The 13,448-nt window shown below is 34.2% G+C and overlaps 1 protein-coding gene and 1 pseudogene across 1 annotated transcript; one reads left to right on the top strand and one right to left on the bottom strand.

The window, feature by feature from the left end:
• Positions 1-3,977: 3,977 nt before the first annotated feature.
• Positions 3,978-5,575, bottom strand: LOC114385818 (annotated as a pseudogene).
• A 4,222-nt stretch (positions 5,576-9,797) lies between these two features.
• LOC114386352 (berberine bridge enzyme-like 13) lies at positions 9,798-11,756 on the top strand. Its single transcript, XM_028346348.1, has one exon. The coding sequence runs from the start codon at positions 9,854-9,856 to the stop codon at positions 11,483-11,485; it is 1,632 nt and encodes a 543-aa protein (XP_028202149.1). The 5' UTR covers positions 9,798-9,853; the 3' UTR covers positions 11,486-11,756.
• The last annotated feature ends 1,692 nt before the right edge of the window (positions 11,757-13,448 follow it).

Raw genomic sequence — 13,448 nt, 5'->3', positions numbered from 1 at the left:
CATGAATATTTGTAATTATTACAGTTTTTGTTTAATATAGTTGGCGTGTTTTGCACAGTTTATTATTTTATAATATAGTTTGTTATTCCGATTGTTTGTGGTCCTTAAGCGAAGTTTACGGTTGTTTTAAATTTATTTTTAAAAAAAGGGAACCTAGAATCATGAGTTTTGTTTGTAAGAATTACATAAAAAATAAATGTTTTTAAAATAATTAATAAATCAGGAAATAGTCCCGTTCCCCAGTTCTTTTGTTTGGACGTCAAAGAATCCAAAAAAAATAGTCCCGTTCCCCAGTTCCGTCAACTAACACGTCAAAACAAAGCCTCAAAATCGAAAAAAATAGGAAATGAACCCTTTTTCCATGTTCAAGTACCCATGTTTGGGATTTTTTTGCGTGGGTGTGCCTGTGCCCTGAGACAATGGAGGGCGGCCATTTCTCATGTTTGGACGTCAAAGAATCCAAAAAAAATAGTCCCGTTCCCCAGTTCCGACAATGGAGGGCGGCCATTTCTCATCTTGCTTGTTTACAATGTGATAAACGGATTAATTAAAGGATCCTAAAAAAGATCAAATCTTCCAAATGCACAGAAGCTCCACGATCACAATCTTCAAAACCTATTCATTAAAGAAGCAAGAGAGTTCATTAAAGTTCAAACTTGGAATATTCTTATTCCCCTTGTATTCTTGTAACTCTCGCAAGCATACTCATCGTCACCATTAAAACGCATTCACGCATAGAAGGCGGCGCGCACATTCTCCAAGCAATTAATAGCCACCTTAAGTTACATATGATTCACTCTCATCATCGTATATTCCTATTTCGTATTCATATAAATTGCCAACTTCCTTTCATATTCCCCACGTTCTACTACTGTTTCAGCAAGGAAGGGACTTATAATCCTTCTTCAATACTTCAACGTCTTTATATATCTTCGTGTCTGGAGCATGATCATGGAGTCTCAGCCACTTATGGGTTGGAGCTCTTTCTACGAAATAGGTGAAGAACCATTTCCATTTACGTGCCAATTTTCTTACAGGTAAACTATGAAACTTCTGTTCTATATCTTGATGCCATGATGAAATAGGAAATGATTTTACGTGTAGTCAAGTCAGCCAATGTGTTGTCGCTAATGTGTAGTCAAGTCAACCAATGTGTTGTTGAGCGACTGCTAGTTTCAAAATGTGTACTGAAGTCAACCAATGTGTTGTCACGCTCAAACTGTAACACGCATGCATGTCATTATGTGTTGTCAATTATGACAATGATGTATGCTGTACGCGTAAATGATTTTTGTTGGACCAACAATTTCCTTGCTTAACCAAACGAGTAGTTGATAATATTAATTGGTTAGTGACGGGTTACAACGAATTATATCGCATAATGAATACAAATAAATAAACAATGAATGTTTAGTCTTCATTTAGGTCTACATAGTGTGTTTTGAATGACATCAAGCTTGTGTATTCCTGCATTCTACTAATATATGGAATTGCCCATTGCTTTGCCTGAGAATAACAATTGGTTGACCTTAAGGACATATGCATCATACACAAGTACATTCAAATTATCATATAACCACATCCAAAAATTTACTATACCTTAAATAACAAACATATTAATAGGACATATGCATCATACACGACTATATTAAAATTATCACTATATTCTAAATTTATAACTACATTATTTACTTAAACTAAACTTATCACTATAATAAACAACTAATAAAACATTTTTGTACCATTATACATTTAAGTTACCTAAATCATTTAATATTATACCATTATACCTAATTAAATCAATAATCCACAACATATATAAACCAGAAATAAAAAAAAATTATAAAACAGAAATATATATATATATATATATATATATATATATATATATATATACCATTATAAAACAAAAAAAATTATAATCCACAATATATATCATTATACCTAATTAAACCAATAATTCATTATTAACTAACAGAAATATATATAAAACAGAAATTAAAAAAATTATAAAACAGAAATTAAAATAAATTAGTAATAATTTAACATTCCGGAAATATTTTCCGGAAGCACTTCTTCCGGAATTGGCCTTCGTAACTTCCGGAAGACCTTGATCCGGAAGTGGTCATTCCGGACCTTCCTCCTTCTGTGCCTAAAATTTCTTCCGGATACATTTTTTACTGTTTTTCTTCTCTAAAAGCTAACCGGAAAACGAAATAAACGCGTACCTCCGACAAAATAGGAACAACAGCCACTAATAAAACTTCAAATACGGAACACGGGACCACCAAATCTTCAAATACTTCACTTCACGGGACCACCAACAGACTGCTGAAGGGACCACCACCGAAACAACAGCAAACGGAAGAAGAAACAAAGCAAACGGAAGAAGAAACAAAGCAAACGGAAGAAGAAAGAAAGAAAGCGCAGTAAAACACAGCCTGAAGACGTTAATTTAAAGAAATTTACACAAGGGCAAAATCGTCATTACATACGCATTAAAAAAAAAAACTAACTTCCGGAAGAAGCTTCTTCCGGAAGACTTCCGGAAGAAGCTCAATGGAATTCTTCCGGAAGAAGCTTCTTCCGGAAACATTCCGGATGACGTTCTTCCGGAAATTGTCTGTGAGTATTTCCGGAAGACACAAATTATTCTTCCGGAAGAAGATTCTTCCGGAAACTTTCCGGAAAAATTATTTCCGGAAACTTTCCGGAAGAACCTTCTTCCGGAAGAATAATTGCTGAAGGGCAGTTTCGCCACTTCACTGTTTGCTGGGTGCCCCAGCAATAATGCTGGGTGCACGTAACAACTCCCTTGAATTTAACTATTTAAGTTGCAACTTGGCAACTTACTAGGCTTATTGGGTCGAGGTAATGGGTCCAAAGCATTATGGAAATGTAAGAGTGGTTGTTGTTCCTGCACCCTGTTTTGCTAAGTTCACCTCAACCTTTTGATTAATGTTTTTTATTAAAATACCCCTTACAAAAATTCATTTTCGTTAGTCAAGAAACACGACAAAAACTTATTTCCGTCATGTCCAATAAATTTTCACCCCTTATATATACAACAAAATTTCATTATGTACGAAATCAAAATACACCATGAAAGCATATTTATGTTGTATATTTATTAATACATAACAAAAAAAAAATTGTCTAATAAACAACATTATTATAAGCTACAAAAAAAATCATTAATATAAAGATAAAAATACTCTATTCACTTTCTCATTATTATATGTCCCTCTCAAGTTAAAACTGCAAAAACATAGGATTGTAAACCTCCATGTGTTCTTCTCTCGTTCAGATCAAACAAAAATCCTCCATCACTCCATGTGTTCTTCTCTCGTTCACACCAAAAAGTTCCTCCATGCGTTCACGTCTAAGTTCGCATCATCTACGTTTTCGGTTAGACAAAAAAGCTCATCTTCATCTTTGCTACAATAACTTAAAATAATGGACAACAACGTTTTTCTTATTATTTTTTACACTTAATATACTAACTTTTTTTTACTTCAACCAAATTTTCTTTCATTTTTTTTCTCTCACCCGCCTCCTCATTTTTTTTTTGTCTCTACCTCTCTCTTAAAAGGCTATAATTCACTTACCATGCTGCTAATCAAGTGATGATGATGTGCTTTTGCAAATTATTGGATACTACATTTAATATACAAAATAATAAATGATTTTCCTCAACATATGTATCTATAGGCTCCGGATGGCTAACAGTATGAAAGTGTTCGTATATCCATGGCTATAAAATCATTAACAAATTTAATTTGTGTTAAACAAGATGTCTTAGGAAGTGCTTATTAAATTGAAGTCAAAATTACCTCCAAATTGAATACACCAAATATCTTTCTTCCAATGCAAGTTATGTACTACTCTTCCCAAAAAGTTTGTAATACGTGGTTCAAATTTGGCATATATCATCTTAACCAAATTTTTGCTAGTTTCTTTTTCAGGATATAGACAACTTAATTAAACGAAGGTGGAATGCTCTGCTCATGCCAGAAGAAATTGCTAGGATCAAATTCAGCTTTGACTCGTGCCAATCTTTCAAAATGAAACTTAAAATACTTCACACCCCAAGATTTTGCTTCTTCATAGCTTGTGCTGCCTCGGTTCACTCCTAGGTTAAGGTCCCTATAATTCAAATATGCAGCCCTTGGACACTTTGAAACATAAGGTGTCACGTATGAATATAATCTTCTCATCCCATATATGTGCTTTGGTGTTTCTTCATTTGAGTCCCAATACACCAAATACTGGATCCCATATATGCTCCCATTTCTATGTGGAAATGGAGTTTCTGATCCTGAAATCTCGCTCATTCTCCCTCCATATGGTGTCAGGATCAGATTGGTGTGTTGACTGTGTTCTCTTCGAGCAACATGTTCCACAGCCCTTCCAAACCTGCCACAGGAATGGGTTCTGTAACATAGTCTGATGTTGCTTTGAAGCTTCTGAATGTTTGGTTTCTCTGAAGCAAAACCTCCAAGGGTCCATTGATTGAATAATCTGTATTTGTAAAGAACTGACTGAATCCAACTCATCTCAGTGAAGCTGTTGAGCTGCAAACCCAACTCAGCAAAATTGTTTTGCATCAAAGGAAGCAGGTTCTCAGCTGTCCCTAGATACAATCCAGTGAAAGAAACCACAACAGTTTTTCCACCATTAGGTGATGATGAATTGGCAACTCCCATAACTGAGTGAAGAAAAAGTTCATTAGGAAGCTTGTGAGAAATAGTTTGCCATTTTTGGAAAAGGTTACTTGCACCTTGATCAAGTGTTTTTGCAACATTGAAAATTGTCACTTTTGGGGGAACAGGTACAAGCTTAACTTTCCATGCAGTGATCACTCCAAAGCTTGACCCTCCACCACCTCTTATGTCCCATAAAAGATCTTCCCCCATCAAAGTTCTATTTAGTATGTTTCCATTAACATCTACCATTTCAGCATCAATTACTTGATCAGCTGCAAGGCCATATTTTCTGAAAATTGTGCCAAATCCAACTACACTCAAGTGGCCTCCTACACCAACTGTGGGACAACTACCATCTGGGAAGCCACACATATTACTTGTTTTTGCAATTGCATAACAGAGCTCCCCAAGAGTAGCACCAGCTTGAACCCATGCACTTTCATCATTAATGTCAATGTTTATGGACCTAAGGTTTATGAGATCAATGATGAGGAATGGAACATCAGAGACATAAGAAAGACCCTCATAGTCATGCCCTCCACTTCTAACTCTCACTTGTAGGCCATGTTTCCTTGAACAAGTAATTGCTGCTTGAATGTGGGCTAGGTTTTGTGGAGTGACAATTAGGTTAGGTTTTGGGACTGAACTGTTCAAGAATCTGAGGTTCCTTATTAAAGATTGCAAAAGGGATGTGTAAGAAGAGCTGCTTTGGGTGAGTATTACTTCTGTAGTTGAGTTTGAGTCTTCTAAACCAGCTGAAAAGCTTGGAGGAAACCGCTTTCAGGGTCAACAGAAAATGAGGTTTCAGGGAAAATTGTGATGAAAATGGAGATTGATAGGAGAGCTAATTTGATACATGAAAAGGCCATATTTGTTTCTATACATACACTTTCAGAGCTTAAGCACTTATAGACAATTCATGCGGCTATTTAGTACGTGAAACATGAATATATTGAGCTAGGGAGGTATTAATTATTCATGAAGGAAAAACCATTGGCAATTACAATGTTTTGAAGGGTAGAATATTCTCTGATGGGGATTGTTTATGACATTTTTTATGTTGGATATATCACATAGAATAACGTGAGGTGTTAATCCTGATAAAGAGAAAGAAGAAATAAATGGAACTTTAAATGTTGATACGTGAATTTTTGTGAAAACTGAAATAAAAGTTACAGCATGTGTATAGGAAATTTTGATGAAAAATATAGATAGACAGATGTAAATTGTAATCAAGTCTTTCTTATCAGGGACGGAGTGACTGACGCATGAGTGTATTAGAGGCGGGACCAAAATTTATTTACACAATTATTTCATATTTAACTTCTAAAAGAAAATTATTTAATAAATAATAAGTTTAACAAAAATATTTATTATTAATTTTATATATATAACTAGATACGTGATCTGCTACCAAAAAAAATAGACATATCGATTCAAAAATCTATTTTTTCTTATGGGAGGGAGAAGGCCTCAGCTCGTCACCCCTTGAATCCGTCAATGTTTCTTATGTATATGATGTTCCATTCCTGATAAAAAATATTCGTCAGCATTTAAAATTTAAATTGACAGACGGAGAAAATGAAAATGGATAAATTATGAAACACATGGAAGCAATCCATTTTTTATTATAAAGGCTAGACACAATTGTGTCTTTTCAAGTTCATCATGGCACTTTAATTCATGTGCATGAATGTGTATTTCAAAAGAAAAAAGTTATTATCCATTTATAATATATAAATTGTGAACTAAGAAACTATATGCAAACACGTCGCTATATTATTCTTACATCAGCATAATTGATCATGTGTCAAATTCTGTACAATACTCATTTTATTTATCTTCTTCTTTATTCTGTCTCATCTCCTATTGTAACAGAAAAGTTGATACAACAACAATCAATGTCTAGTGGTTACGGTTTTTAACAAAATTTTGTTAATTACATACCATAATGAAGTTTTCTCCACATATGGTGTTGCAATCCAATACCTATATCTTTCAGTGTGTCTCCTCCTTCTATCTCCTCTAAAATATTCTCCTTCCACCTACTGTGAAACTCCAACTTTCACCTCTGTCATTCCACGTACAGTTTTCATATTTAACTTTTTTTCTACTCTTTTATATCTCTTTGTATTATTTTGTCTATATGATTGTTTCTTTTCATTTACCATTTTCTTGCAGAAGAAGAGAAGTTGTTGAAGTGAAGAAACTACCATGATTGTCTCTTTTTCAAGAATTAGAAGATCTGCAAAATACCTATCAACTTGTCGCCGTACAATTTCTTTTAATTGACTTTGCATATTATTTGATTTCTAAAATTATGAATCTCATTCGAGGTTAACCCTTGTGTTAACTTCTTTGACCAATTTTAATTGTGGCTCCAAGGTGACACTTCACATTTTCGTTCCAATTGGCATTCACTCACAAGGATTGATACAAATATGTCACAAAATGAATAAACAACCAAAATTCATTAGAGATTGAAGAGGAAAACACAACCCGAGGTCAACAGGGAGGAAGAGATCGCATATGTTTTTAAATTGATGGTGCAGCAACAAAGTTTTATCAAACTAAGAAATGTTAACCATTTGATTATGGAGATAAAGGAATTATATCAATCTAATTTAAAAATATCTTTTTTCCTAAATTACCTTTCTTATTATTTAATTTATTTATATCCTAAGATGTACATCAACTCAACTTTGCATTCTTCCCATGAAAGTTCCTATGAAACTGTACATTTATTTTATACAAGATGATGGTAGTCTTACTTGGCAGGTTACGTGTATTCCTATTAGAACATAATCCACTACTAGGTTATAAATGGCACATTATCATCCACTCATAATTCAAAATGCCTAGGAATCTTGTCTCTTCCTAGCTCGTGGCCTTGTTTATAGAATCCTTATATATATCCCCAAATAATTAATTTGCCAGAGATTTTTCCTTTCTTTAATTTGTCGATAGTGGTTGACTTGAATCCAGTACTGATTTTATACGCATGCCATACCACGCAAAGAGACTTGTACAGCTGCGCCATTTCCATTTTGTAAAAAAAGTTTCTCAAGATTGACCACTTAGTGGATTCTTAAGTGGTGCACGAAGCTAGAGGTAACACTACTATTTCATGGACACATGAATATGCAACACCAACTATTGGTACATCAGCACCAAACGCATCTATTAATTAACATAAGATTGTTTTAGTTTAATAAGAAATTTTAACTTTGAGTCATGATATATGATTTTATTAAATATTTAAAGAGAGAATTTTATCATTCATCATGATCCTGTCCGATTCGATCAGGATTGTTTCAGATAAAAAAAAACTATTGGTGCATCTCAACTTATTAAACGTGTTCCAGATTAGGATAGGCGAAACCGTGGTTTCAGTTGAAAATTTGACAACAGCAAAAGATATGGTGCGGCGTAATATTGTGTATCATCCAGAGGGGTTCAGTCCTGGGTAGGAGTGGCAATCAAATCACAAACTGTTAGGGAAGAACTTGCTGTTACAAAAATCACGATATTTTAAAAAAGTTAATTCAGTCAATACATAAAAAGAGCAAAAACAGATTAAAAAAAACATTTAGTAATTAATGCTTCGGTGCTTATATCTATAAAAGAAAATGCATTTCATTCCTCTAACCACGTTAAAGCTGAAAAATGAAATTTAATAATCTTAATTTATTTATTCATTTATGTGTGTAATAGAAATCTTCAACAACACCTTGCAGATCGATGCAATTTTTTTTTAATCTAAAAACTTATCTACTAATTGTTTCTCGAGTTACGGAGGATGTGACTTTTGGAGGTTCAAATTCCAAACTTTAGAAAATTTTCAATCACTGAGCTCAAACTTGGCACTGGAATCTCCGTTTATAAGCATTAGCAAAACTATAAAAGGTTCACGTTACGCTTTTCATAAAATTGGCAATTTTTTATGTACCGTTTGTTTGTTGCACATACTACACGGAATCCATGTATCTCCAATCGTAAAGGAAGATGAAGCTTCTTACTTTCTTTCATTTTCCTAACTTTCCCTCTCTTTAAGCGTCCATTTGTTCTTCTTTTAAAGCCAAATAACTATGAAAAGAAAAAGAGAGAAACAGTTTCAATATAAAAAATTTACCTTGGGAAGGTTATATCATTGGGCTATAGTAATATTTTCTCTGTTAACAACCACACCAAAAAAAATATTTCCATTCCAAAATGAAGAAATGTATTCTACAGAAAATAATTCCTACCTCTAAAACTGGAATATTGTACACTTTCTTCACTACAAACTATACTGTTCGTTAAACACTTTTTCCCTACGTTACCTACCTTTCCAAATAATTAGATAATAAGGTTTTTTTTTTTCCATTTTAGTTTTCCATACATTTATAAGTTACGCTCACCCTTATAAATTTGTGCAAAATTACAAAGATTACTCTATAACTTGAAAACGAGAATAATTCTATATATGCAGAAGAAGTTTACCTTCTGGAGATGGAAATTTCTTCTTGTTACATTAACTACGCTTGGCAAACAAGTATTTACAAAACTTTTAAGAGTTTGCCATTAAACTTTGCGTAACACTATCAAGTGAAGTAAAATATGTACCAATGAACGAGTGATGTTGTGGACCTGCCGTTTATCCCCACTACAAAGCCATGAAATGAATTAATTATCATGGAATATGGAACAATTAATTAAAAAAAATGCAGAATTTCCTTTAGTTGTTGCATGCTCATATATATGATGCTGCAAGAATACTGACAAGCTTATCTCGTTATTCTAAAATGTTATAAAACTAGTGGGGCCATTGAAGACAGTTGGTTTGCTTATACCATTCTTTTTAGCAACTATGAAGCATAGAGAAATCCTTTCAGATTATGTTAAATGTGAAAAGGGGTCGATGTTCTTGTAATCAAAGATACATCAGAAACTCATGTTTCACAATGTCATAATTAAGAATAGAACATTAGCCACAAGATAATGCCAACACTCTTCATCTGTATTATGACGTTTGTCTTAGCTCAATTATACGTAAACTATTGTGTAACACATTGTGACCATAGCACATTATGGTCATATAAATATAACATTTGTGGTAGCCTCCTTAAGCACAAAAAATTGAAACCAAAACCTCAGAACACAAAACCATGGTGTCACCAAGCTCAAACTTAGCAACTTTAATCCTCCTATTATCAGTTTCAATGGCAGCTTCAGCTTCACTTGAAGAAAACTTTGTCCAATGTCTCAGCTTCTATTCAGACAAAGCAGCTCCATTTTATGCATCAATTTACACTCCACAAAATGCATCATTCAACAAGATCCTTGAATCCTCTGCACAGAACCTAAGGTATTTGGTGCCCTCAGCGCATAAACCCGAGCTTATATTCACACCCTCGACCGATTCACATGTCCAAGTGGCAGTGACTTGCTCAAAGAAACTTGGAATTCATCTGAGAATTCGTAGCGGTGGCCATGACTATGAAGGACTCTCATATGTTTCTGAAGTTGAGACCCCTTTCATAATTGTTGATTTGTCAAAGCTTCGCGCCGTCAACGTTGATATAGAAGACAACACTGCTTGGATTCAAGCCGGTGCCACTATTGGGGAGGTCTATTACAAAATATATGAGAAAAGTTCGGTTCATGGTTTCCCTGCAGGCCTTTGCACAAGTTTAGGTGTTGGAGGGCACATCACGGGAGGTGCATATGGATCCATGATGAGAAAGTATGGCCTTGGAGCTGACAATGTCCTAGATGCAAGAATAGTTGATGCAAATGGCCAAATCCTTGATAGGGAAGCCATGGGGGAAGATCTCTTTTGGGCTATTAGAGGAGGTGGAGGAGCAAGCTTTGGTATCCTTCTTTGGTGGAAAATAAAGCTTGTTCCTGTGCCAGAAACTGTCACAGTTTTCACAGTTACAAGGAGCCTAGAGCAAGATGCAACCAGGATTCTCCACAGATGGCAGGAAGTGGCACCCTATATTGATGAGGATCTCTTCATCAGAGTCATCATTCAACCAGCCACTGTTGGGAACAAAACTGAGAGAACTATCACAACATCTTATAATGCTCAATTCCTTGGTGGTGCTGACAGACTCCTCCAAGTGATGAAAGAAAGCTTTCCTGAATTGGTTTTGACTAAAAAAGATTGTCTTGAAACTAGTTGGATCAAATCTGTGCTCTATATTGCTGGCTATCCAAATGACACTCCCCCTGAAGTTCTGCTTCAAGGAAAGTCAACTTTCAAGAACTACTTCAAAGCCAAGTCAGATTTTGTGAGAGATACAATACCAGAAACTGGACTTAAGGGGTTGTGGCAAAGATTGCTGGAAGAAGATAGTCCCTTGATGATTTGGAACCCATATGGTGGAATGATGAGCAAATTTTCAGAATCTGATATTCCCTTCCCTCACAGGAATGGAACACTCTACAAAATCCAGTACTTAACTCTTTGGCAAGATGGGGATAAGAATGCCTCAAAGCATATAGATTGGATTAGGAAGCTTTACAACTACATGACTCCTTATGTGTCCAAGTTCCCAAGGGAGGCATATGTGAACTATAGAGATCTGGATTTGGGAATGAACAAGAAGAACAGCACAAGTTACATACAGGCAACTGCTTGGGGCAATATGTATTTCAAGGATAATTTCAACAGGTTGGTGAAAATAAAGACCAAAGTGGATCCTGATAATGTGTTCAGGCATGAGCAGAGCATTCCACCACTCCCAGTTTCAAGTATGAGGCTAAAAGACAAGAAGTGCAAGACCTGGGAATGAGGCACTGCGTTGCTGGAGCCATTGGGGTGGTTGCTATAAATTTGTTATGGGTTTGATTAGCTAATTTAGATGAATAAAGGATACATTTGGATTTTGTTCTGTTTTTGGTCATTCCAATGTTGTAAAACAATGTTGGAAGTGCTTAATCATTGCTATCTTTGTGGTTGTGTGTGAGTGTGACAAGATTACAGGTGACAAGTGTTGTTTTGCTAGCAAGAACTGTACAACTAGTGAAGGTACTTTTATAAGGATATGACTCTCTTAAATACGATACTCAAGTGTGACACGTGGACCAAAACATAATCAGAAGTACTCATATAGGACTAAAACATGTAGGTTACATGTACAACTACAAAATATAAAATTAATGCATGTATAGAGACAAAAAAAATAAAAATATAATGATACAATAATACATACCAAATTACATAAGGAGTATCAGAAATGACTTGAGTTGAACGAATTGATAAAATTGTGAATTATAGAATCATTGTACTTGTTTGATGAGTCATAACTCGCTAAGCGAAAATCATATAAGATTTAGATTTATAACTTAAGTACTCGCGCTAAGAGAAAGGCCTCCTTCTCTAAGTGAAAACAAGGACAGAGAGGTTGTCAAAGTAATGCTAAGCAAGGACACAATCTTTACTAAGCAAAAATTATATAGAAAACATGTTAAAGTCTCATCATTAAAACTTTGTTACATTGTGCGAGATTACCTTTATAGAGTAAGTTTGGAGACGCTACACAAACTCACTAACCCTCATAACTCAAGCACCAAGGGAGTGAGTTATACAAAACATGTATAGAAGTTGCACGTAGGCGACAAAGATATCCCTACTCATTAAGCATTAGGGCCTAACTTACTAAGCGAAATTAGGCTTATGCTAATTGAGAGACCCCTGAAACAATAATGTTGTGTAATTGAGGTTTCAATTATGTTTACCTTGTTATCATGTTATTATACACTACTTGAGGATACTGCATAATCACTTGTGAATAAGGAGTCTACTTTGGAGGAAGAAGGGTAATTACCTCCAAATACTAGAGGATGACTAAATGTTTTAAAGTAATAAAGAAAGGACATGCATCTAAATCTCCAATTGTAGCAAGACTTCAAAATCCTTTATATATACTAATTGGCTGATCGTATTTGCCATAAGCTGGCCAATCTTTCATACAAGAAACCCATGCATTAGTTTTATGCGGCTTAGAAGTACTTTCTTTTTAATAAAGAGTAGTTTTACAAAGAGATATCTTTCTCTTACAAGCAAACACTTTGCATGTTCAACGCTTACATACTAAAATTTAAAGTCATCTTATATAAATTTTATTTTTTATAATTAAAAATTTAGGTGAATTAAATCACGGGAGTTCACCAGGATCAAAGAAGATCTCGAGACTCAAAGTGTTTCTTGGTACCCTATAAAAATTTTAGATTTAAGGGAAAAAATATTATCATGCTTAAAAAAGAACCACTTTATTTATTAGTTTATTTATGTTTTTATTTCCAAAATAGTTAAATTTGTAATTATTTTGAGACTTTTTATATCTAAAAAATTTGTGCAGGGTATTCAAATATAGACTTGAAATCATATTTTAAGAATTTAACAGTCACAACGGGATAAAAACTAAATTTATATTTTATCAAGTTCCTATAACCAAAATAAATATCATAACAAATAAAAATAAAATTCACTAATTTATTAAGAATTAAAAATAAAATTTATTATTTTATTAGGTAACCAAAATATCATATGTATAATCATATATTCCAAAACACAAACTGTGGACATACCAACCTATACTAGACACCACCCCATGGTTAATAAAAGCATGAAGCAACATTTAACGAAAGACAGAAATAATCATAATAGTTCCCATTTGACTTCGCCTTCTACCTTTTCACCCTTGAAGTGTGTTTATGTCCGCATCACACAGACTACAATATCCAATAATAAAA

This window comes from Glycine soja, chromosome 15 (genome assembly GCF_004193775.1).
Source record: "Glycine soja cultivar W05 chromosome 15, ASM419377v2, whole genome shotgun sequence".
In the NCBI taxonomy this organism is placed as follows: Eukaryota; Viridiplantae; Streptophyta; class Magnoliopsida; order Fabales; family Fabaceae; genus Glycine; species Glycine soja.
The sequence above is the reverse complement of the archived record's forward strand: the minus strand, read 5'-3'. Positions and strand labels throughout refer to the sequence as shown.

Coding starts and splice junctions, on each gene's coding strand:
- LOC114386352 (XM_028346348.1), top strand. CDS start 9,854: ATGGTGTCACCAAGCTCAAACTTAGCAACTTTAATCCTCCTATTATCA.